Consider the following 27580-nt stretch of genomic DNA (forward strand, 5'->3'; position numbering starts at 1 on the left):
AGAGGATTTTTTGTGGTTCACTAGCCCCCAAACCCCGACTCTACGACTTCGACTTATTAAGCAACTCACTCATATTCACCAAAGGGAAAACTCTCTCCAAAGGTGGAGAAACCTTATAATACAAGAGAAAATGAAGAATAAATAACCTATAACTTTAATGTAGTGTACATGAGAAGTTGGGTTGTCTGCTTGTACCTTTGCTTGATATTTAAAGGGTGAGAATGATCACCATAACACTTGGGGCTTAAAGCACAAAGCGAAGCACACCCTTTAGAAAAAATGAGTAATAAACAAAAGGATTATTATATCTATTAAAAATCTTTGAAAATTCAAATGACTATAAATAAATATGCTTCTCGATGAAGTTGTAGATTATTTAAAAAACTAAAAATAAATCAAAAGTCTTTGAAAATGTGATAGATGAAATATCTAATATCATAATAATCATCTTCATTGTCCAAATCTACGTCATCAATTCCATTGTTTGATTTGTATCCATTGGTATCTTCTTCAGTTTCATCATCAAAGTTAATCTCTTCTTCATCTACAATGCTAGTTTGAGCTGATGATACTTTCTTTTTACTGAAGCAGACGATGATGCTCATGTTGAAGAAGACACATTTTGAGATCGAAAGCCATATGCACTTTCACCAACCCCAGATGCATGTGCTATATCACTCCAACGCAAATCTTCACTTTCATAGACAAAATTATTATCATTCTTTATTCGTGTCATTTAATTTTTCCAATAACCATTCATTACTGACATCTATCTTTGACAAAGTAATAGGATCAATCTTATTTTGCATGTCATATCTTCGCCTTAAAGCTCTATTATACTTGATATAATACCAAATCATTCAATCGTTGTTGAGACAACATATATTTTTTTTTAGAATGTATCTACAAAAAAATAAAAAAGTTAAATTCATAATATAAATTTTAATATGTATTAAAAAAACTCCAACTTACATGTTCACAAAACACTTCAATTACGTATTTACGTTCACAACCTTCATAGCGTGAAGAAGAGCATGTGAGGTTCAAAATCTTCATTACAAATGTTTTAATTCAGGGTGTTGATGTGCCATAAGAAGATCACCAATCATCTTTAAACACAAAAACATATAATATTAATTTTATTACCATCCAATATTGATATTGCTCATTATATTATTTGTGAATTTACTTGGTGATTTTGAAGTTCTTTGTTTGATAGCCATTGGCAAAATAAAAAGTCCTGCTTGTATTTTTCCAATTGATTTGTGATCTTATCTTATAAATTCTCACCTCTTACCAATCTAGATATGCACTTGCCTCCACTTTTGGATATTTTCTATATTAGGGTTTGAGTAAAAACACTCTAGATTTAAGACATATCTGGCTGCGTGTAAAGGTCGATGGAGTTGAACATTCCATCTTTTGTTAATGACTTCAAAAAGGTTACGATATTTCTTTTCATTATTGTTAAATGACATAGCGATAACTTCTTTGGTTCTATCTATTGACTCATAAATATAATCCATAGGAGACTTTTTTTCACCGTCTACTAGCCGCAATACTTTCCCAATGAGTTGCGAATTTTAATGCAAAAATCATATTTTTCCAAAAAGAAGGCATCAATATCAGTTTTGCTACAAAGGTTTCTTGCAGCCTCTTTAGAAAATCGACTAGTTGCCCACTTTTCAGATGTAAACATCTTTCTCAAATTTGCTTGTACATGGAACCGCTTTAAAGTCAAAAGCGGTTGCAAAATGTGTCTTTGCGGTTCTTACCATGTCTCTCTATCTAGTAAACTCTCTTATCATGCTCAATACTTGTGGTCTGTTGTAAATATAACCATTCAACATCAATGTTCGTTCATGCAATTTTTTGAGATGAGGAATTTTGAATATATTCTCAAGCAACAAATCATAACAATGAGTTGCAAAGGGAGTCCAGTACAAGTGTGGAAATCAATTTTCCAAAAGACTACCGGAAAAAAAGTAAATTTAGTAAAAAAAAATTTGAAAATACGATCCAATTTTCTTAATTGAAAGTAGCATAAATTTAAAATATTATTTGACATTGCAGCTTGCATTATCTCTTCTCCAATGTAATACACAAATGTAGAAAGTAACTCAAACATTTTATCAGCGGTGTGAGAATAGCTTGAAGCATCATCTGATTCAACAAATACACTTCCTTTATGATCATTTACCAAAATATTTATGAGTCCTACATCTGTCTACCCATCTATCATGATTGTGCACCAAACTTAGCATTAACTTTTTCGTGGGATTTGAGAAGTGCGTTCGTATTTGGAAACTCTTTCAAATATTTAACTCTTTTTGTAGTAAAAAGTGATTACGTTCACCCCAAGCGCCTCTCATAGCTTCGTTTCTAGATTATGTGAAGGGAGGTAAATCACAGGATTAACTTATAAATGATCGTCAAGTGGCTAGGGGTGGGAGAAATTCTTAATTCTCACTTCATGATATAGAGGTTTTATCCCCCAAATTGCCCAATAACTTTAATACAAGATTCGAATCATATTTAACGACGTTGAAAGGAATTCTGGTATCCTACATCTATCTAGCAAAATTTTCAACTGCAATATCACCTTTTATTTTTATTAAATTGTCCTTTGTTTTTTGCACGTCTTTGTTTGACAATTTCATTGACATCTTTCATAAAATAAAGATTAATAGATTTTGTTTACACTTTTTAACCTTTGAACGTAGGGGATCATTGGCATCTGCAATTGTTCCAATAAAGGCAAGACAACAAAACATAAATGATATATTAAAGTTAAAGTTTTTAAATAATGTGCATGAGTACCTTGCAAGATGGATTTATAAGGCGGGGGATTCCTTTTTATGCAAATGACAATTAAAGTTTTAAACAATTTGTAAAGGTGGTTGACCAATTCAGCCTAGGTACAAACCTCCAAATTAATATCTTCTAAAAGAGCCTCTTTTAAAGTAAGAAGTTACGACGAAATTATCTCTAAAAAATATGAAGAGTGGATTAAAAATGGATGTTTAATTTAACCGATGCATAAACAGATCACAAGAGAAGAAGCATTATGAATTTATATATTAATTGCAAACTTGACACTTTATTATGTAGTTTTATTGAAGAATCTATGGAGGCACACTCCAGGGCTTACATCTTCAAGTTTGTGGAAAAAATCATCAATGAAAATGACCATCAATCTGTTGTTCAAGTAGTGCCGGATAATGCGACAAATAATATGGTGTTCTAGTGTTCTAACTCATCTTAATTAATAATTTTCCGTTCCTATCCACCCCCTCTAAGGGGAAACCAACCTTAACAATAAGATCCTTAGAAGAGCTTTTAATTCTTAGATGCAATACACAAGTTTTGATTAGTTCCCCATGTACGACCATACAAGGGCAGATTTTCTTTAATTGTCTTTTGAAAACGATATTAAAGTTGATAGAGTGTTGAGATTTTGTAATGTCTAGAAGGGTGGTTGAATAGACGATTCCTAAAATAAATTTTTTTTTTTTTTTTTTCAAAATTGCTCTTGCAAATGCTAAGTCTTAATCACAATGTTTGTTGATTAAATATATAGGCAACAGAAAGGTAAAATAATGATAACAAGAGGATTTTTTGTGGTTCACTAGCCCCCAAACCCCGACTCTACGACTTCGACTTATTAAGCAACTCACTCATATTCACCAAAGGGAAAACTCTCTCCAAAGGTGGAGAAACCTTATAATACAAGAGAAAATGAAGAATAAATAACCTATAACTTTAATGTAGTGTACATGAGAAGTTGGGTTGTCTGCTTGTACCTTTGCTTGATATTTAAAGGGTGAGAATGATCACCATAACACTTGGGGCTTAAAGCACAAAGCGAAGCACACCCTTTAGAAAAAATGAGTAATAAACAAAAGGATTATTATATCTATTAAAAATCTTTGAAAATTCAAATGACTATAAATAAATATGCTTCTCGATGAAGTTGTAGATTATTTAAAAAACTAAAAATAAATCAAAAGTCTTTGAAAATGTGATAGATGAAATATCTAATATCATAATAATCATCTTCATTGTCCAAATCTACGTCATCAATTCCATTGTTTGATTTGTATCCATTGGTATCTTCTTCAGTTTCATCATCAAAGTTAATCTCTTCTTCATCTACAATGCTAGTTTGAGCTGATGATACTTTCTTTTTACTGAAGCAGACGATGATGCTCATGTTGAAGAAGACACATTTTGAGATCGAAAGCCATATGCACTTTCACCAACCCCAGATGCATGTGCTATATCACTCCAACGCAAATCTTCACTTTCATAGACAAAATTATTATCATTCTTTATTCGTGTCATTTAATTTTTCCAATAACCATTCATTACTGACATCTATCTTTGACAAAGTAATAGGATCAATCTTATTTTGCATGTCATATCTTCGCCTTAAAGCTCTATTATACTTGATATAATACCAAATCATTCAATCGTTGTTGAGACAACATATATTTTTTTTTAGAATGTATCTACAAAAAAATAAAAAAGTTAAATTCATAATATAAATTTTAATATGTATTAAAAAAACTCCAACTTACATGTTCACAAAACACTTCAATTACGTATTTACGTTCACAACCTTCATAGCGTGAAGAAGAGCATGTGAGGTTCAAAATCTTCATTACAAATGTTTTAATTCAGGGTGTTGATGTGCCATAAGAAGATCACCAATCATCTTTAAACACAAAAACATATAATATTAATTTTATTACCATCCAATATTGATATTGCTCATTATATTATTTGTGAATTTACTTGGTGATTTTGAAGTTCTTTGTTTGATAGCCATTGGCAAAATAAAAAGTCCTGCTTGTATTTTTCCAATTGATTTGTGATCTTATCTTATAAATTCTCACCTCTTACCAATCTAGATATGCACTTGCCTCCACTTTTGGATATTTTCTATATTAGGGTTTGAGTAAAAACACTCTAGATTTAAGACATATCTGGCTGCGTGTAAAGGTCGATGGAGTTGAACATTCCATCTTTTGTTAATGACTTCAAAAAGGTTACGATATTTCTTTTCATTATTGTTAAATGACATAGCGATAACTTCTTTGGTTCTATCTATTGACTCATAAATATAATCCATAGGAGACTTTTTTTCACCGTCTACTAGCCGCAATACTTTCCCAATGAGTTGCGAATTTTAATGCAAAAATCATATTTTTCCAAAAAGAAGGCATCAATATCAGTTTTGCTACAAAGGTTTCTTGCAGCCTCTTTAGAAAATCGACTAGTTGCCCACTTTTCAGATGTAAACATCTTTCTCAAATTTGCTTGTACATGGAACCGCTTTAAAGTCAAAAGCGGTTGCAAAATGTGTCTTTGCGGTTCTTACCATGTCTCTCTATCTAGTAAACTCTCTTATCATGCTCAATACTTGTGGTCTGTTGTAAATATAACCATTCAACATCAATGTTCGTTCATGCAATTTTTTGAGATGAGGAATTTTGAATATATTCTCAAGCAACAAATCATAACAATGAGTTGCAAAGGGAGTCCAGTACAAGTGTGGAAATCAATTTTCCAAAAGACTACCGGAAAAAAGTAAATTTAGTAAAAAAAAATTTGAAAATACGATCCAATTTTCTTAATTGAAAGTAGCATAAATTTAAAATATTATTTGACATTGCAGCTTGCATTATCTCTTCTCCAATGTAATACACAAATGTAGAAAGTAACTCAAACATTTTATCAGCGGTGTGAGAATAGCTTGAAGCATCATCTGATTCAACAAATACACTTCCTTTATGATCATTTACCAAAATATTTATGAGTCCTACATCTGTCTACCCATCTATCATGATTGTGCACCAAACTTAGCATTAACTTTTTCGTGGGATTTGAGAAGTGCGTTCGTATTTGGCAACTCTTTCAAATATTTAACTCTTTTTGTAGTAAAAAGTGATTACGTTCACCCCAAGCGCCTCTCATAGCTTCGTTTCTAGATTATGTGAAGGGAGGTAAATCACAGGATTAACTTATAAATGATCGTCAAGTGGCTAGGGGTGGGAGAAATTCTTAATTCTCACTTCATGATATAGAGGTTTTATCCCCCAAATTGCCCAATAACTTTAATACAAGATTCGAATCATATTTAACGACGTTGAAAGGAATTCTGGTATCCTACATCTATCTAGCAAAATTTTCAACTGCAATATCACCTTTTATTTTTATTAAATTGTCCTTTGTTTTTTGCACGTCTTTGTTTGACAATTTCATTGACATCTTTCATAAAATAAAGATTAATAGATTTTGTTTACACTTTTTAACCTTTGAACGTAGGGGATCATTGGCATCTGCAATTGTTCCAATAAAGGCAAGACAACAAAACATAAATGATATATTAAAGTTAAAGTTTTTAAATAATGTGCATGAGTACCTTGCAAGATGGATTTATAAGGCGGGGGATTCCTTTTTATGCAAATGACAATTAAAGTTTTAAACAATTTGTAAAGGTGGTTGACCAATTCAGCCTAGGTACAAACCTCCAAATTAATATCTTCTAAAAGAGCCTCTTTTAAAGTAAGAAGTTACGACGAAATTATCTCTAAAAAATATGAAGAGTGGATTAAAAATGGATGTTTAATTTAACCGATGCATAAACAGATCACAAGAGAAGAAGCATTATGAATTTATATATTAATTGCAAACTTGACACTTTATTATGTAGTTTTATTGAAGAATCTATGGAGGCACACTCCAGGGCTTACATCTTCAAGTTTGTGGAAAAAATCATCAATGAAAATGACCATCAATCTGTTGTTCAAGTAGTGCCGGATAATGCGACAAATAATATGGTGTTCTAGTGTTCTAACTCATCTTAATTAATAATTTTCCGTTCCTATCCACCCCCTCTAAGGGGAAACCAACCTTAACAATAAGATCCTTAGAAGAGCTTTTAATTCTTAGATGCAATACACAAGTTTTGATTAGTTCCCCATGTACGACCATACAAGGGCAGATTTTCTTTAATTGTCTTTTGAAAACGATATTAAAGTTGATAGAGTGTTGAGATTTTGTAATGTCTAGAAGGGTGGTTGAATAGACGATTCCTAAAATAAATTTTTTTTTTTTTTTTTCAAAATTGCTCTTGCAAATGCTAAGTCTTAATCACAATGTTTGTTGATTAAATATATAGGCAACAGAAAGGTAAAATAATGATAACAAGAGGATTTTTTGTGGTTCACTAGCCCCCAAACCCCGACTCTACGACTTCGACTTATTAAGCAACTCACTCATATTCACCAAAGGGAAAACTCTCTCCAAAGGTGGAGAAACCTTATAATACAAGAGAAAATGAAGAATAAATAACCTATAACTTTAATGTAGTGTACATGAGAAGTTGGGTTGTCTGCTTGTACCTTTGCTTGATATTTAAAGGGTGAGAATGATCACCATAACACTTGGGGCTTAAAGCACAAAGCGAAGCACACCCTTTAGAAAAAATGAGTAATAAACAAAAGGATTATTATATCTATTAAAAATCTTTGAAAATTCAAATGACTATAAATAAATATGCTTCTCGATGAAGTTGTAGATTATTTAAAAAACTAAAAATAAATCAAAAGTCTTTGAAAATGTGATAGATGAAATATCTAATATCATAATAATCATCTTCATTGTCCAAATCTACGTCATCAATTCCATTGTTTGATTTGTATCCATTGGTATCTTCTTCAGTTTCATCATCAAAGTTAATCTCTTCTTCATCTACAATGCTAGTTTGAGCTGATGATACTTTCTTTTTACTGAAGCAGACGATGATGCTCATGTTGAAGAAGACACATTTTGAGATCGAAAGCCATATGCACTTTCACCAACCCCAGATGCATGTGCTATATCACTCCAACGCAAATCTTCACTTTCATAGACAAAATTATTATCATTCTTTATTCGTGTCATTTAATTTTTCCAATAACCATTCATTACTGACATCTATCTTTGACAAAGTAATAGGATCAATCTTATTTTGCATGTCATATCTTCGCCTTAAAGCTCTATTATACTTGATATAATACCAAATCATTCAATCGTTGTTGAGACAACATATATTTTTTTTTAGAATGTATCTACAAAAAAATAAAAAAGTTAAATTCATAATATAAATTTTAATATGTATTAAAAAAACTCCAACTTACATGTTCACAAAACACTTCAATTACGTATTTACGTTCACAACCTTCATAGCGTGAAGAAGAGCATGTGAGGTTCAAAATCTTCATTACAAATGTTTTAATTCAGGGTGTTGATGTGCCATAAGAAGATCACCAATCATCTTTAAACACAAAAACATATAATATTAATTTTATTACCATCCAATATTGATATTGCTCATTATATTATTTGTGAATTTACTTGGTGATTTTGAAGTTCTTTGTTTGATAGCCATTGGCAAAATAAAAAGTCCTGCTTGTATTTTTCCAATTGATTTGTGATCTTATCTTATAAATTCTCACCTCTTACCAATCTAGATATGCACTTGCCTCCACTTTTGGATATTTTCTATATTAGGGTTTGAGTAAAAACACTCTAGATTTAAGACATATCTGGCTGCGTGTAAAGGTCGATGGAGTTGAACATTCCATCTTTTGTTAATGACTTCAAAAAGGTTACGATATTTCTTTTCATTATTGTTAAATGACATAGCGATAACTTCTTTGGTTCTATCTATTGACTCATAAATATAATCCATAGGAGACTTTTTTTCACCGTCTACTAGCCGCAATACTTTCCCAATGAGTTGCGAATTTTAATGCAAAAATCATATTTTTCCAAAAAGAAGGCATCAATATCAGTTTTGCTACAAAGGTTTCTTGCAGCCTCTTTAGAAAATCGACTAGTTGCCCACTTTTCAGATGTAAACATCTTTCTCAAATTTGCTTGTACATGGAACCGCTTTAAAGTCAAAAGCGGTTGCAAAATGTGTCTTTGCGGTTCTTACCATGTCTCTCTATCTAGTAAACTCTCTTATCATGCTCAATACTTGTGGTCTGTTGTAAATATAACCATTCAACATCAATGTTCGTTCATGCAATTTTTTGAGATGAGGAATTTTGAATATATTCTCAAGCAACAAATCATAACAATGAGTTGCAAAGGGAGTCCAGTACAAGTGTGGAAATCAATTTTCCAAAAGACTACCGGAAAAAAAGTAAATTTAGTAAAAAAAAATTTGAAAATACGATCCAATTTTCTTAATTGAAAGTAGCATAAATTTAAAATATTATTTGACATTGCAGCTTGCATTATCTCTTCTCCAATGTAATACACAAATGTAGAAAGTAACTCAAACATTTTATCAGCGGTGTGAGAATAGCTTGAAGCATCATCTGATTCAACAAATACACTTCCTTTATGATCATTTACCAAAATATTTATGAGTCCTACATCTGTCTACCCATCTATCATGATTGTGCACCAAACTTAGCATTAACTTTTTCGTGGGATTTGAGAAGTGCGTTCGTATTTGGCAACTCTTTCAAATATTTAACTCTTTTTGTAGTAAAAAGTGATTACGTTCACCCCAAGCGCCTCTCATAGCTTCGTTTCTAGATTATGTGAAGGGAGGTAAATCACAGGATTAACTTATAAATGATCGTCAAGTGGCTAGGGGTGGGAGAAATTCTTAATTCTCACTTCATGATATAGAGGTTTTATCCCCCAAATTGCCCAATAACTTTAATACAAGATTCGAATCATATTTAACGACGTTGAAAGGAATTCTGGTATCCTACATCTATCTAGCAAAATTTTCAACTGCAATATCACCTTTTATTTTTATTAAATTGTCCTTTGTTTTTTGCACGTCTTTGTTTGACAATTTCATTGACATCTTTCATAAAATAAAGATTAATAGATTTTGTTTACACTTTTTAACCTTTGAACGTAGGGGATCATTGGCATCTGCAATTGTTCCAATAAAGGCAAGACAACAAAACATAAATGATATATTAAAGTTAAAGTTTTTAAATAATGTGCATGAGTACCTTGCAAGATGGATTTATAAGGCGGGGGATTCCTTTTTATGCAAATGACAATTAAAGTTTTAAACAATTTGTAAAGGTGGTTGACCAATTCAGCCTAGGTACAAACCTCCAAATTAATATCTTCTAAAAGAGCCTCTTTTAAAGTAAGAAGTTACGACGAAATTATCTCTAAAAAATATGAAGAGTGGATTAAAAATGGATGTTTAATTTAACCGATGCATAAACAGATCACAAGAGAAGAAGCATTATGAATTTATATATTAATTGCAAACTTGACACTTTATTATGTAGTTTTATTGAAGAATCTATGGAGGCACACTCCAGGGCTTACATCTTCAAGTTTGTGGAAAAAATCATCAATGAAAATGACCATCAATCTGTTGTTCAAGTAGTGCCGGATAATGCGACAAATAATATGGTGTTCTAGTGTTCTAACTCATCTTAATTAATAATTTTCCGTTCCTATCCACCCCCTCTAAGGGGAAACCAACCTTAACAATAAGATCCTTAGAAGAGCTTTTAATTCTTAGATGCAATACACAAGTTTTGATTAGTTCCCCATGTACGACCATACAAGGGCAGATTTTCTTTAATTGTCTTTTGAAAACGATATTAAAGTTGATAGAGTGTTGAGATTTTGTAATGTCTAGAAGGGTGGTTGAATAGACGATTCCTAAAATAAATTTTTTTTTTTTTTTTTCAAAATTGCTCTTGCAAATGCTAAGTCTTAATCACAATGTTTGTTGATTAAATATATAGGCAACAGAAAGGTAAAATAATGATAACAAGAGGATTTTTTGTGGTTCACTAGCCCCCAAACCCCGACTCTACGACTTCGACTTATTAAGCAACTCACTCATATTCACCAAAGGGAAAACTCTCTCCAAAGGTGGAGAAACCTTATAATACAAGAGAAAATGAAGAATAAATAACCTATAACTTTAATGTAGTGTACATGAGAAGTTGGGTTGTCTGCTTGTACCTTTGCTTGATATTTAAAGGGTGAGAATGATCACCATAACACTTGGGGCTTAAAGCACAAAGCGAAGCACACCCTTTAGAAAAAATGAGTAATAAACAAAAGGATTATTATATCTATTAAAAATCTTTGAAAATTCAAATGACTATAAATAAATATGCTTCTCGATGAAGTTGTAGATTATTTAAAAAACTAAAAATAAATCAAAAGTCTTTGAAAATGTGATAGATGAAATATCTAATATCATAATAATCATCTTCATTGTCCAAATCTACGTCATCAATTCCATTGTTTGATTTGTATCCATTGGTATCTTCTTCAGTTTCATCATCAAAGTTAATCTCTTCTTCATCTACAATGCTAGTTTGAGCTGATGATACTTTCTTTTTACTGAAGCAGACGATGATGCTCATGTTGAAGAAGACACATTTTGAGATCGAAAGCCATATGCACTTTCACCAACCCCAGATGCATGTGCTATATCACTCCAACGCAAATCTTCACTTTCATAGACAAAATTATTATCATTCTTTATTCGTGTCATTTAATTTTTCCAATAACCATTCATTACTGACATCTATCTTTGACAAAGTAATAGGATCAATCTTATTTTGCATGTCATATCTTCGCCTTAAAGCTCTATTATACTTGATATAATACCAAATCATTCAATCGTTGTTGAGACAACATATATTTTTTTTTAGAATGTATCTACAAAAAAATAAAAAAGTTAAATTCATAATATAAATTTTAATATGTATTAAAAAAACTCCAACTTACATGTTCACAAAACACTTCAATTACGTATTTACGTTCACAACCTTCATAGCGTGAAGAAGAGCATGTGAGGTTCAAAATCTTCATTACAAATGTTTTAATTCAGGGTGTTGATGTGCCATAAGAAGATCACCAATCATCTTTAAACACAAAAACATATAATATTAATTTTATTACCATCCAATATTGATATTGCTCATTATATTATTTGTGAATTTACTTGGTGATTTTGAAGTTCTTTGTTTGATAGCCATTGGCAAAATAAAAAGTCCTGCTTGTATTTTTCCAATTGATTTGTGATCTTATCTTATAAATTCTCACCTCTTACCAATCTAGATATGCACTTGCCTCCACTTTTGGATATTTTCTATATTAGGGTTTGAGTAAAAACACTCTAGATTTAAGACATATCTGGCTGCGTGTAAAGGTCGATGGAGTTGAACATTCCATCTTTTGTTAATGACTTCAAAAAGGTTACGATATTTCTTTTCATTATTGTTAAATGACATAGCGATAACTTCTTTGGTTCTATCTATTGACTCATAAATATAATCCATAGGAGACTTTTTTTCACCGTCTACTAGCCGCAATACTTTCCCAATGAGTTGCGAATTTTAATGCAAAAATCATATTTTTCCAAAAAGAAGGCATCAATATCAGTTTTGCTACAAAGGTTTCTTGCAGCCTCTTTAGAAAATCGACTAGTTGCCCACTTTTCAGATGTAAACATCTTTCTCAAATTTGCTTGTACATGGAACCGCTTTAAAGTCAAAAGCGGTTGCAAAATGTGTCTTTGCGGTTCTTACCATGTCTCTCTATCTAGTAAACTCTCTTATCATGCTCAATACTTGTGGTCTGTTGTAAATATAACCATTCAACATCAATGTTCGTTCATGCAATTTTTTGAGATGAGGAATTTTGAATATATTCTCAAGCAACAAATCATAACAATGAGTTGCAAAGGGAGTCCAGTACAAGTGTGGAAATCAATTTTCCAAAAGACTACCGGAAAAAAAGTAAATTTAGTAAAAAAAAATTTGAAAATACGATCCAATTTTCTTAATTGAAAGTAGCATAAATTTAAAATATTATTTGACATTGCAGCTTGCATTATCTCTTCTCCAATGTAATACACAAATGTAGAAAGTAACTCAAACATTTTATCAGCGGTGTGAGAATAGCTTGAAGCATCATCTGATTCAACAAATACACTTCCTTTATGATCATTTACCAAAATATTTATGAGTCCTACATCTGTCTACCCATCTATCATGATTGTGCACCAAACTTAGCATTAACTTTTTCGTGGGATTTGAGAAGTGCGTTCGTATTTGGCAACTCTTTCAAATATTTAACTCTTTTTGTAGTAAAAAGTGATTACGTTCACCCCAAGCGCCTCTCATAGCTTCGTTTCTAGATTATGTGAAGGGAGGTAAATCACAGGATTAACTTATAAATGATCGTCAAGTGGCTAGGGGTGGGAGAAATTCTTAATTCTCACTTCATGATATAGAGGTTTTATCCCCCAAATTGCCCAATAACTTTAATACAAGATTCGAATCATATTTAACGACGTTGAAAGGAATTCTGGTATCCTACATCTATCTAGCAAAATTTTCAACTGCAATATCACCTTTTATTTTTATTAAATTGTCCTTTGTTTTTTGCACGTCTTTGTTTGACAATTTCATTGACATCTTTCATAAAATAAAGATTAATAGATTTTGTTTACACTTTTTAACCTTTGAACGTAGGGGATCATATATTGACCTTTTCCTTTCACTTTACTTTAAAGATCATTTTTATATTCATCCAAATCATCAATATCATCAGAATGAGGAATATCAACCATTTGATTCTGCAAATTACTTTTTTTTTTTTTATGAATTCTCTAATTTCTTCTTTAGCATGCTCGGGTTAGACAAGCTTTTACATTTCTATTGCCCCAACTAAATGTAGCTCATGTAAAAAAATTTCGTCATTTGTTATTTTACCCAAAAAAAATATAATTGATAATGAATTTTTAGAATGCGAACATGTTGCATAATTCCAAGCAATATCCTTTCGAGTTGATGAAATTGTTGTATTTGAAATGGTTAAGACTCAAGACCAATGAAATCAATATTAATCAATTAATAAATAAAAAAATACAAAATAGTAAAAAAATAAATCAGAATATAAATCTGATTTATATGAATTAATAAAATTTATTAATTTTTTTTAAATTTTAAATATATTTTTATATATTTTATCTTAATAATTAATTAGGATTTATAAAAATCTATTCGAACTATCTCATTTAAGTTAAGAGTTGATTGAATTAATTAAATTTTATGTTTTTGATTATCATAGGTGCTATAGTAACCGTATGCTACAGTAATTGCAGGCGTTGCGGGATGCATCATGTGGCGCCGGAGGTGTTGACGCATCTAGGAGACTAGGACGTCGAAAAAATGTAAAAAGTAAACAAAATAACAAAAAAGTAGATCGAGAGGCAGACGATTCTAGTGGTGAGAGGCAGACCAATCAATTATTTAAAGAGGACTTAGGATTTTAAACTAAAAAAAAGGAGGAAAGTTTAAGGTGCAAATGCGAACGCTTTTGCACAAAGTGCTCTGAAGCGCGTGCTTCAGAGACCTCTTGCGCTTCCGCGGTGTCTGAAGCACAAGGCTTGCGCCTCGGTACACTTCGCGCTTAAGCGAGCGCTTTGCTCACTTTTGACAACTTTGCACCATAGTTAACTGATTTGGTCTCAACAGTTGATTGGTTCACTATTCTTGGAACTCTACTCGTAGCGGCTATTGCTCAATCCTTACTCTATCCATTTGACTCAATCTTTGTCGTTAATCATTGTTCCTACTTTATTTGACTCAACTGCATTCCAATCGACCATTCTTGATCAAACTTTGACATGGTCTGTTGGACCATTTCATCTCGGATCTCGATTAGGTTTGTGTCATTAGTCAATTATATATACTATGTTATTAATCGATTGGTAGATAACAATCATTTCTGGTTGAATTCAAACAAAGTCACATGACTCGTTGACTGCTTTATCTTTCATTGAGACAAGAATAGAGACCCTTTGTGCTTTTCTTCAAGAAATAAATTGTCAGGCCACATTATCAACACGACTAACTAATTGATTATTCTCGATTTTGTTCAATTTTATGTAATCTCGTCAACTTCAATGTAGAACACATGCTGTCTGGTCGAGTCTGTGCCAAAGTAGAAAACTTCTATCTAAAACCAAAATATATTTCTCTCGAACTCTCATCTCACGTCCTTAAGTTGATCCCGCTTCATATCTCCAAACTTCCTCGACAAGCTTCCAACCTTTAAGTTTGTTTTGAGAAGTCTCGAGATATGAAGCACGATCAACTTAAAGACGCGAGATGAGAGTTCGAGAGAAATATATTTTGGTTTTAGGTAGAAGTTTTCTACTTTGGCACATACTCGACCAGACAACATATGTTCTACATTGAATTTGATGAGATTACATAAAATTGATCAAGATCGAGAATAATCGATCAGTTAGTCGTGTTGATAATGTGGTCAACCAACAACTTATTCCATGAAGAACAAGCACAAAGCGTTTCTATTCTTACCTTAACTTAGGTAATTTAAGTAGAAGTTTATCTAGGTCGTCTCGAAATCTTGATTTGACATTTTCATTTAATTACATTTATTCTTTTGCCACTAGTATCTTGATAGTTATAATTCTATCCCCCTTTCTAACTCCAACTATCTACAACAATACACATTCCATTTTTTATTTTACTTTTTCCTATATATCATAACTTAAAGCCCGAGTTTTTTTTTTTTGTCATCTTTACCTTCTCGCTTATCCATTTTATCTTTTGTACACATAAAATATTAATTCTTTTTTTAATTATCGTATCTATTATATCTATTGGTTTATTAATGAGAGTTTGTATGTTCTATGTTTCAAAATTTAGACTTTTAATTTTTCTATAATATTTGTTCTTATCCAAGCTGACCCACCTAGTGGGATAAGGCTTGGTTGTTGTTGTAATATTTATTTTATCCAACTTATGGTGTGAGAACTTTTGACTATTTAACACTACACTCAAGTTCTTATGGAGATGTAGTGGTCCTTGCCAATACGTTATCCTATAACGTGAACTCTTACATATTTAATACTATACTCGAGTTCGGAAGATGTAGTGGTTCTTACCGAGACGTTACAGTCAGACCCTATAATACGTTTTTTTCGGGAAACAACCTAGCATTATCACAATAGCTGAGATAATGTAGTCAGAAATTAATTAAATATAGAATTAACATTCTTGATTCTGATTGGAATAAGTCATTCTTAGAAGCTATGTTGTGGACCATGAATTTCCCTTTTCTTGTTTTTAACCTATTGGATAGATTCAACTCGTCGAGTCTTTATCATGGTGTCTTATACTAGTACCTGTTGGATAGATTCAACTGGTGGAGTGATAACATTTTGTCTTATATTTGTACATGTTGTACAACTATACTTCTCCAAACTAAGTTGTAACATTTTTGAATCAAAACTGAGGATCATGAATGCTTCGTTGCATGAACGTATGGAAGAATTGTGGTTTTCTGGAATGTTATGGAGACGTCATAATTACTTCCATTGAAGTCATGGCCAATTTTTTGGTCACTCTTGATTACTTAGGTCTCTTCCTTTCCACTATCATTCTGCACTCATTGAATAATGTCAACAAGAAGATTTTTTCTAGGTGGGGCCTTGGATAATCAGTTGGATGGTGATGACAACATTATTGAGGTCGCATCCTTCACTGTCCACTTCCTCATATCTTAGGCAATGCTTGCAAAAGCATTTATAGTCCATGAACAAAAGTATTGCTTTTACCAACCTATCTACGCGGTTCAGTAATCCTCGGGACTATGTACTTCCTCATTTCTTTTCCTGTGGTCCTGTAATCCTGCCCATCTGCATCTTCTTGGAGACACATCTAGCACTCAGGTTGCCCATTCCTACAATGAAACCCTTTGTTGGACATCCATTGCCATTGCTATACCCACAATGTCGGTAGTCGGGTTTACAGGCTTGCAATATCCTATGATGTCACAGGGTCTCATTTCAGCATGCCGCCTTCTTCATAGTATCTGCCTTCATCCTGCTTATAGCATGTCTTGCTAGTTTTCAAGATCCATTATTCTGTTATCACAATCTGTTTTCATCCATGCGCCTACATCTATTCTTGCTGGACTCGGTGACTTTTGTGATTGGCTTTTCCTTCATCCTAGACCTCCACTGTCTCCAACTTTTTACCACTAACACCTTTTCTCCTTTTCTGCTTGCTTCACCTGGATGTTGCCTCAATCAATCACATCCTCAGTGATTCTTTCATGCAGGTGTGTTATACTCTTCTCTAATCTGGTTAGGAACACAATATTTTCCTCTAGTTATTTATTTTTTATATAGAGGCATGGCTTTTTAGCCATTAAGCGATATAATAGAAAAAGACTAGGGATCTGCTATTCAGCAATGAAGCACATAGTTGAAAATTGATATATATAAAAAATATATGATATTTCCTTTGAGATTTAATTAGTAGATATTGAAAATTAAAAATCTTGATATCTAATATTCCTAATTTGTAATGATATCTTAGGTAGTGTTTGCGATTATGAAGCCAGAAAATAAAGAGTTGTTTCTGTTTCAGCTCTAGATTTGTGATTTTCTAGTCCATGATCTTCCAATATCTTTGTTTTATATCAGAGTTAGAATAGGCATGTTTATGTTAATGGGAATGAATGTGTATGTGTTTTGTTGTCTTTGCTTCATGTACCATACTAATAGCCGTGCAGAAAATTGCTACAACCTCAGTTGCTGTTTAGGATTCTCGTGTTTGTGTTTTCATCTAGCCACTGCAACTCTTTTGTTTAATTGGCTATTATTTCTTAGTTATCTAGGCCTGTTGTTCTTCCTATAGAAATAAAATCCCTTTTGTTTGTATAGTGTATGGTGCTGTATCAGAATGTTTTGCCAGTTTCTATTTAAATGTACAAATGTTCATTTACAATTGGAAAGTTGTCTTACTGGTTCTGGGGTATTATTTTGTCATTCCTGATAATACATACTCCGACTGTTGTAGAATGAGCTAGATCGTTTGGAGATGCCAGCAGCAATTCGACGACGTATTCAATCAGCCATGCCAATACTAGCACCATCTCTTCCTTTGTCGATTCCTTGCCATCTTCCAATTTTGTCTCCAGCTGCAGTCACATCCCTTAGTCCCAGCACGCCAAATTCTGGTCTTTACCAAAGAGGCATTCTAGCTCGCATATCTAATAATTTCTCTAGCAGAAACAAGAATTCAGCCTTGCAAGAAATGGAAATGGATATTGATCCCTGGACCTTACTTGAAGATGGCACAAGTTGTGCTTCAGTCTTGATTGGTAGCAGCAATACTTACACAGGTAATGCTAGTGGAGATCATAGCAATCTCAAGGCCTGCAGCTGGCTCAAAGGTTCTGTAAGGGTACAGAGAACAGACCTTACTTATATCGGGGCCCTTGATGAGGATATTCAGCTGAGCTGACCATGAATAGGCCACTTTTCATTTGATTTGACTGAAAAAATAGGGTGGTGGTATAATTAAGGATTTGTGGTTTAGATACAGTGATTGTGGGGACAACATTTTACATTTAAAACATCCACCCAGATAGATTAGCTTCCACCCTGATTTTGCTGCTTAAGCTTGACTTGTACATAAGTGTTCAAGTAAAATGCCCGCCTCCGGAATGGAACCCCAATCCATTTGAATCATTCATTCCGTTGCCATTCTGTTTTGTAATGTGACATTGTGACGTTGTAACATTAGAAAACAAGATTTGGGAATTATCATTTGGCGGGTGAATCATGATTAGTACATTTCTATCTTTTGTCATTGTGCTAATGTCCTAATATAATATTTGATTTGTCTTTGTTTGCTCCTGACCTGTGTTAGCCTTGGAAAAGTTCTGTTTCGACACGACAGCTCAACTCATGCCAGGCTATAAATGTTTGTGAAAGTTAGATTGCCTTGCTGCTAGCTGCAGTTTTGCTACAATAGTTTCTTGATTGTTAGAAGCATGCATAACTAGGTAGCTCAGCTATTCTTTGGTTGTTAGAAGCTAGGCTTGTATCCCATTGTTATTTTGAAGCAACGAAATCTTTTGAAGCAGGCAAGAACAATATGTTTTTGAGACTTCTTTGTAGACTATAAAATATGCTACAAGGCCCCCTGAGACAATAGTTTGGTTATGAGAACTGGAAGAGTTGTTGAGCAATGCTAAATTTACTACAATAAAACATGTCAGAGATGAAAAAACTTGATCTCGATAGAGAATTCTATTTCAAAAATTTATTATTGAAAGTTTCATTACTGATTTTGAGATGGAAGTATTTTATTTGTAATTTTACAGATGGATTATATAGTTGTTTATAATATATACAATATAATTTTAGTCTATGAATCTATTTATACATTTATATATAATTTTCTTTTAAATTTATCATTAAATTTATCTTATAATTTATGTTATATTTTCATCTACTTGTTACTTTGCAAAAATAATAACATATTTTAAATAGATTAAAAATATTTAAAATATATAATTTCTCAATTTAAAAAATTACCGTACACATTATCCAAGTAAATTTAACATTCAATCAAACTACAAATATCTAAATTAAAATTTTAAATCGCATAAGTAATTAAATTTTTTTTATCGCTTATAAGATGATTTATATATACCACCTTGAATCATTTTATTTTCTCTATACCGGTGTTTCTATCTCTATGTCTAGTTCAAAAATCTCGAATTCATCCATCTCTGTCCTAAATTTTTATTCTATAATTAGATTTTCTAGCCTCTCATAGTGTGCTTTAGAAGAAATTGAACCATCCTTATAAGTTGATGCAGTTGATAATTATATAAAATATAGATCCGTTATATTAATAATCCTCAGTGTTAGTTCCATGGATATGGAGGGAGGTACATGCAGGTACATAAGCGTCAGGTGTATGGTGGGGTAAATTCAGGTCGTCAATTCCTGAGAATCAACCCCTGATCATTACGTCAGATATGTTATGTGCCCATCGTCTGTGCTACGCCCCGAGGGCTCAGTTGATAATCATATAGGCAGTTATTCTAATAGTTCTTGGAGCCAATTCTCAATAGATGTAAAATGCTCCATTGGGTGTCTTGACCTTCTTCATGCAAAGAGTCGCTGTGCTAGGGAAAAATGCCTCTTGTGAATTTCTATATAAATGTAATTAATGTATCTTCTTCGTAAAATATTTTATCATAATGGTCATGAATAGTTGCTCTAGGAGTGACTAAATAGGGCTTAGCGAATCTTTTAATTAAAGCATCAACATCAACCATTATAATTTGCCTAGAGTTTCTTATGTGTGATTTGTATTTAAATATACATATATATATATTTTTAAAAAATTATCCAAAACTAATTATTATAGATGTCTATTCCCAATAATTGTGATGGAGAAAATGCCAATTCTAATTGAGGGCCGGCGATATTGGACCACTTGATATGAACGTTATTATGCATTGCTCCAATAGAAGAAATTGAACCTATGACATGTTTGGTAATATACCTATTGATGCAGGTAAATTATACTTATGTTTTCGTTATTATTTAGCATGCATTTACTTCGTTATATAAGCATTATTTAGGTTAATTTCTAACTTCTGCATTGATTTCTATTTTTTTTAAGTTACTGCTCTTAGTGATTTATGATGAAGGAACGTGAAGCTCTTGGCATTGGAGCTTATTTGGAGACGAAAAGCTATTAAAGCAACATTTTAGAATGATACATGACTTGACCGTGACACCTTCCATGATCGTGTGCCATCTAATTGGATTCGGAGCATCGCTTAGAGCTTTCAGCAAGGAACACGACTAGACCTTGGCATTTGCCATCACCGTGTTCCATTCAAGATTTCGGTGAGAGACTTCCCAACATGATCCACGACCAGCCTATGGTGCCTACCACGGCTGTGGATTGCTAGGTCATGATGGTTGCACCCTTCGAAAATTTAGGAAATTAAGTTGTATTTTGGTAACTTTTGGTGGTTATAAAAGCATCAAGAGCACCTGTTCACGGGATTGCAAGATTCTTATGATAGGAGACCCCAAAAGAGAGGTGCCTTCGAAGAGATCCAAGGAGCTTGGAGATTCCGCCAGCCAAGGAGCACGTGAAGATCATCCAAAGATGTCATCGACATCTACAAACTAAGTTCTTTCTGCATTTTAATCTTTTTTTTTTAGTTATAGAATGCTTAATGATGTCTTTGTCTTGTTTCTCCATTGTGATGGAGTAACCTCATTAATTCTAGGATTATGGTGTAACTTGACATTGAATTGACAATTGTAGTTTGTTAATATTCTCTTTTATTTCATGATTTGTTTTATCCTTGATTCAATTCTCAGCGTACTTAACATGCTAATCAAAAGGCAAACTCTTATATTGGGAGGCAGGATCTCCTGGACCACTTTTAGTGGTCTAGGGGATGTGCCACTCGTATTTGCGGTCGGATCGTGACCGCGATCCGGCTGCAAATGGTTGCAATCTCTTCTTGGGTTCACCGCCCCCACTAGGTTATAGTTTTTGTTCGGAGCGGGCGACCGGAGGCCGCCCGGAGGACAACCCACGCTCGGCGCCCAGTAAGCTGACCACTTATTCACCACCGGAGGCCTTGGGGTGGCCTCCGGCCGCCCGCTCCGAACAAAAACTATAACCTGGTGGGGACGGTGAACCCAGGAAGGGATCGCAATAATTTGCGACCGGATCACAACCATGATCCGACCGTAAATACGAGTGACACATCCCCTGTACCACAAAAAAGTGGTCCAGGAGATCTGTGCTCCTATATTGGACCTATAAGAATTTGACTTGAGGGTTTGTTCACGAATATAGTCCAAACTCTCTTGAGGATATCATTGACTATCACGGAGCGTAATGAGTCTATCCTAGTTCAACTACCACGAAATATGGGTTGTGTTAGGATAGATACACAAGTATATTCTCGAAAGGGAGCATTTGGTACCAAAGGATAGACCACCTTCAAATATGATTTAATATTGAGGTAAGAAAGGGATTCACAACTATATTTTGTTTCATTAGCTTGCTTACTTTCACAACAACTCTCTCAAATTTGATTCGTCTAGATAGCCTTTTGTTGCACGTAAATTGGAAATCAGTTCCACGATCCCTACGGACGATAATTTTACTACTTAATGATGACCATGCACCTTTGATTAACACACATCAAATTTTTGCCGTTGTTACCAGGGAGTGTGTAGTTGATATTAGTTTTATTGGCAATATGATTAATCTAGATTTCATTTTTTCTTTTTACTGTAATTTTTTGTCTTCTCTTTTATAGACGAACAAGTTTTTCTTGTATGCTAAGGTTTGATAAATCGGGAGTTGTGTTAGATGTAGATCCTGAGATTGATAAAACCTTTCATACAAGAAGAAACCAACAGAGGTTTTTTTAGAATATTCATTTAGAGGTATTTTTAAAATTTTGTGAAACCCTAAAATATAATGGTGCATCTGCAAATCCTATTAGGTTGTGGCTGTTCCCTTAATCTCTGAGGGACAAAGCAAGAGTTTGTCTACATTTTCTTCCATTGGGAAGCATCACGATGCATATTTGACTTAGGGTCCTATTTCATTCGACACCTAGAGAAAATTGGAAAGGTTTTATCAAGAACTATAGTTTTCAGTGGATTGATTACACACATAGCTGTGACCTTAGGTTATAATCTAGATGGGCTCGAGTAGTTCAAGGATAGATCTTGATGCATATTTGGCAATGGAATTGATTGTTAAATATAGGGACGGTTATGTTTTAAAGAATAGACTCCTCCTTAGATTGCCAAATCCCGAATGCACCACAATCCTGAATGATGCTAATTGGGCTTGTTCAGTACCTTACTAGTCCTCGCCCCCATTGAACACTAATCCCAAATCTGCTATGCATTCTTTTGCTTGTGATGATTCTTCTGCAGGTCATATTGGGTTCTATTTCTCTAATTTCCATACCTCCCTCGATGCGATCTATACTAAGAATGTTGACCATAGACATCTCTTGGAGGAACAAAAGCACATGACAGATGAGCATTCCCGTGTGTGAGAACACTATTAGAGGGTGGACGAATTTTGCAGCCAAGCCACTAACTATTGCAAAGATCAAGAGCAACAATGGGAAAGAAGGGAGGATCATCGAGGCTTTGTGCGGATAACAAACCAAGAAATCGATAGCATCTGTAGATACCACAAGTTTTTAGGTACTCTCCCTGAGTTTCCAAAATTTTCTCCTTCTCTGTCGTATTAGTATTTTCATTTTTGTTGGGATGATGAAAAGTCTAAGTTTGGGAAGGAGCGCGGGGGGGGGGGGGGGGCATTGTTTGTTAGTCAACTTCTATATTTTGTTAATTCTTTAGCTTAGTTTTGTATGTTTCTTTTGCATCATAAATTTTTATTTCATTGCATTATCATATCATGCTTACATATCATCATGCATTATTTATATGTTTCTTATACATGATTTCTATCATGATGGATTTTTTATGTTCGTGTGATTTTATGTTAGTATGGTTAGAGATCACTTTCTTCTATCAGTCGTAGAATGACTTAGCAGGATTTTTGCTATAAAAGTTTTGGTATTGACTTAGTTTTTTGGATCTTTTTACACTTATACTTGATTTTTATAGTGATACATTTGAAAATAGTCATGATTCATAAAGTTATTGAATAAACCTACATTATGGTTCTCATTGGGAAAAATTAAAATGCCATAAAAAATATAGAGAAAAAGACAGTTGTACAAAGCATTGCACCTTGCAAAAAAAAAAATAAGAGAGAAAAAGGAATATGGGATAAAAATTAATTATCATGTGGAAACTAATATGGTGCCCATTTGAGATCAAGTTAGATTATTGAGGAAATACTTATTATGTTTCTCTTGATATCGAGTAATCTTTTAAGATCTTATGTAGACGGTTCATAACACTTTTTGGGGAACAAATCTTCTGTGCAGCAAGTAAGTGCCTATGGACAAAAGAATTAGAAACATGGATAAATGATGACTTGCTTATGAATGGAAGTTGAAATTAGAAAAAGTTGAGCCTCTCTTTGTACTAAGCATGGAGAACTTTCAATCAGGTCACATTAAGACAATTCAACTATCTTGTTCATTAGTGAAACTACATGATAGAATTAGACTTTTTCGCTAGGGATTATGATGCATCAATCACACACATAAGTTTAGATTGCAGGTTTTGTTTGAGGACAAGTAAAAATTTAAGTTTAGGGATATTGATGTGTGTGTTTCTTACGTGATTTTTTGTATTATTTTTTATACATTCTATGGCATTTCATGAGCATATTTTACATTCTTGCATCTTCCTTTTGTTTGTTTACTCTTTTAGTTTGAAGAACTGCTCTTTACTTATTTTTATTGATAGGACGCATACCCCTGAGCAAAACTAAAGTAATTAAGCACTGGAATGAGAAGCTACAATAAAGAACACGCTCTGGCCGTGCCCCAAGACATGAGCGTGTTTCTTTGGACAAAGTTAATCAAAGAATGGAGTGAAAATGGAGATTCTAGCATTTGACACAACTTGATTGATAACTAGCATTTTGACACATTATTTTGGATCTTTTACTTAGCATTTTTATACTCTCATATGCATAAATCTTGCTTTATATAATGTTTTAAGAGTTAAAATCTATTTAGAATTTTGATATCATTTTTTATATTTTCTAGAATTTTATCTAAGAATGTGCATTTTGTTTTGTAGGAAAGCGATTCAGGCCATTGATGGAGATGTGGAGTCATCTAGATCATTTATCTAGATTAGGAGCTTCTAGATCATTGATTATGATCATGCCATCCAAATGTTCATCCAAGAAGTGGAGGTTTATCTCCAATGCAGATCCAAATCCATGAAACCTCACCCCTATTGGTGCAGGAAGCACCATAATAGAACCTATTTTAATGTTTTCAAAGGTTCAAAGTTAAGTTCTGTTGTGATCTAATAGATTGATCAATAGTGCAGGTTATTATATTTGAAAAGTCCTAGTTGGTCAGCTGGACCAAATACTAAGCAATAAAAATCTTGGCAGATCGAGGATACTAGGTTGGAAGTCCAGATGGGTCAATGAGCAGACATCTGGCAAGATAGATTCAATAATTCAGAAAGGATTAGATATCGAATTAGGAGAAAGCACTGGTAGACTGATCATATGTTGAGCAGATGATGCCCAAATAGGTCTGGAGGACCAGATGCTTAGTAAGTAAGTTCCTAAAGTGGAGTGATTCTTCTGAAAAGAAGAAAAATGAGGTTGGAGAGTTTGGACTACTTTGCTAGTGATAACTCTCGATGAGTGAAGTCAGAGAGTCCAAGCAACTGTAGCTAGGTTGGGGCGATCGGAGCGTACGAGCGATCAGAGCGTACGAGCGATCAGAGCTATTTCCAGGCGATTGGGAGATGATGTTATCTAACGATCTATGTGAGTTGGGTCAAGATCAGTGTTGACTCTTCTCCAAGAGATCGGAGGGCCTCAGGTTGTCAGAAGAATGCAGACAATGTTATCTAGCGGATAGATGTTGTAGCCTTGTCAGCACTTCGACAGGCGATCAGAGAGCCTCAGGTCCAAGGGTGTCTCATCAACAATATAAGAGGGCTAAATGACCTTGAGATAGAGCTTGGAAATAACTCATTCTCTCATTTCTTTCTATTCTTGTGCTAGTTCTTTCTATGTTGCGATACAATGCAACCGCTTCATTTCTGATCGGCAATACCTAGAGTAATTCTTTGTTTTTCTTGTTTTGCCATATTTATTTTATTTGTATGCTTAATTTTTAGATTATTTTTTTGTAAGGATTTTTCACCTTTATAGAGACGGTTTGGAAAAGAGAATTTAAGAAATAACAATCAATTTTTATTATTGCCCCGCTTGTCAAATTTCTGCTCTGATTGATAATCTGTTACATAAGTTATTGCATGCTTACATTGTGTTAATTTCATTAGTGCTAAGTTAACTGTTATATTATTTCTACTATGCTACTTTTCTTTTAGTTATTTTCTTGAAATTTCTGCTCGTAAAATTCGTAATGCTATTTAACCACCATATAGCATCGAGTTTGATCCTACATGATTCTTACAAGTATGACACTTATTTTTATAATTTCCTTTCTCTACACATAAATCATGTTATGTGGAATTTAAATTTTGCATTAAAATCTTTACCTTTAGAATTTTTGTCAAGACTCTCCCCCTTGACCCTAAATAACTTGGACTTGAGTTCGACTTGATCTTCAAGTTTCAACGGATCCTCATGAAGCTTGTGTTAGTACCTTAAGGTAGTTTTGATGTAATCAACCAAGTCAGGTTAAGTCCTACTAGTATTTAACCCCTGTGTCTAAGTGTGTAGGAACTTAGGAGCACAGGAAGTCAAGCAAAAGACGTAGCTAGTGAGAAAGACGGTACGGAAGAGAGCCGACGGGCTCGGTGCGTCTGAGGGACGAGGTGCTGCGGAAGAATATGCGAGCAGACGAGAAGGAGGCACGTGACATTTCCGAGGGACGAAAAGTTGGAGTGGAAGATTGCTCGAAGGTCAGAAGTTACGTTTGGTGAGCCCTATTCTAGATGGCCGAGATCACCCAAGCGAGTGGAGCCGGAGCGGAATTAGAGTGGAAGACCGAGACCAAAAGTCAACAGGATGTTGACTTTCTTGGGTCCGGGCGCCCGGAACTCTTCTGGGCGTCCGAACCAAGACTTTTATCCAAACTTGACGTGGTACGAGCTGTTACAATGGGGATAAAATTTTATCCCTCTCCAGCCGTCTGGAACCCTTCCAGGCGTCCTGAATAGGGCTATAAATATAGCCCTGATCCCATAGTCTAGAACAACTTATATACAAGTTTCTTTAAGTGTTCTACGACTGTGTGTGCTTCCAACGCTTGTAAGAGGCTTCTCCGCCTACGACGAAAAGAGAATTTGAGTAGTGCTTCAGAGTCTTGGATTAACAACCTTCCTGGTTGTAATCAAGTAAAAAATCAATAGCCTCTTTCTTTTTGCATTTATCAATTTTTTTTATATAAGTATCCATTTATTTCAAAAGATTGAGAAAGGGTTGTTTGTTATTATTGTGCTGTTAATTAACCCCTTCTTGCCAGCCGCATCGATCCTAACAATTGGTATCAGAGCCAAGTTCACTTCAGAAGGATTAACAACCATCCGAAGCAAAAGAAATGGCCAGATTTAACATCTACCCGCCAAAATTTGAGGGAGACTTCGCAATCTGGAAGAAGCGTATGGAGGTATTCTTCAAAACCGACTTCAAAATTCTCTTAAGTATAAAATACAGTTTTGTAGCGCCTACGGATCAGCACGGAGCCGAGAAAGAAGAATACACATGGATGAAGAAGGAGCAAGCCGATTTCGTGGCTAATAAAAAAGTAGAGTTCCATCTACTCAGCATTCTTCCGCCCAGGAGGTTAGCCGGATCAGAAACTACAACTCCGCCAAAGATCTCTAGAAGAAATTCTTGGAGCTTCACGAAGGTACCTCGGAATCAAAACTGGCTAAGCGAGATATCCTCCGAAGCCAACTGACGAACCTCTGAATGAATAAGGGAGAGAAGGTAGCCCAACTCCATGCAAAAATCAAAGACCTGATCACCCAACTTAACAAATCTCGGAGAAAATGTAACAAATCATGACTCCGTAAGGTACGCAC

At 33.9% G+C, this 27580-nt stretch overlaps 1 protein-coding gene across 1 annotated transcript; it reads left to right on the top strand.

The window, feature by feature from the left end:
- Nucleotides 1–17877: 17877 nt before the first annotated feature.
- LOC121981461 (mediator of RNA polymerase II transcription subunit 12-like) lies at nt 17878–18661 on the top strand. The gene has a single exon (XM_042533991.1). It carries the CDS (start codon nt 17931–17933, stop codon nt 18354–18356), a length of 426 nt encoding a protein of 141 aa, XP_042389925.1. The 5' UTR covers nt 17878–17930; the 3' UTR covers nt 18357–18661.
- Nucleotides 18662–27580: the final 8919 nt, after the last annotated feature.

Source organism: Zingiber officinale, chromosome 5A, assembly GCF_018446385.1.
Source record: "Zingiber officinale cultivar Zhangliang chromosome 5A, Zo_v1.1, whole genome shotgun sequence".
Taxonomy (NCBI): Eukaryota; Viridiplantae; Streptophyta; class Magnoliopsida; order Zingiberales; family Zingiberaceae; genus Zingiber; species Zingiber officinale.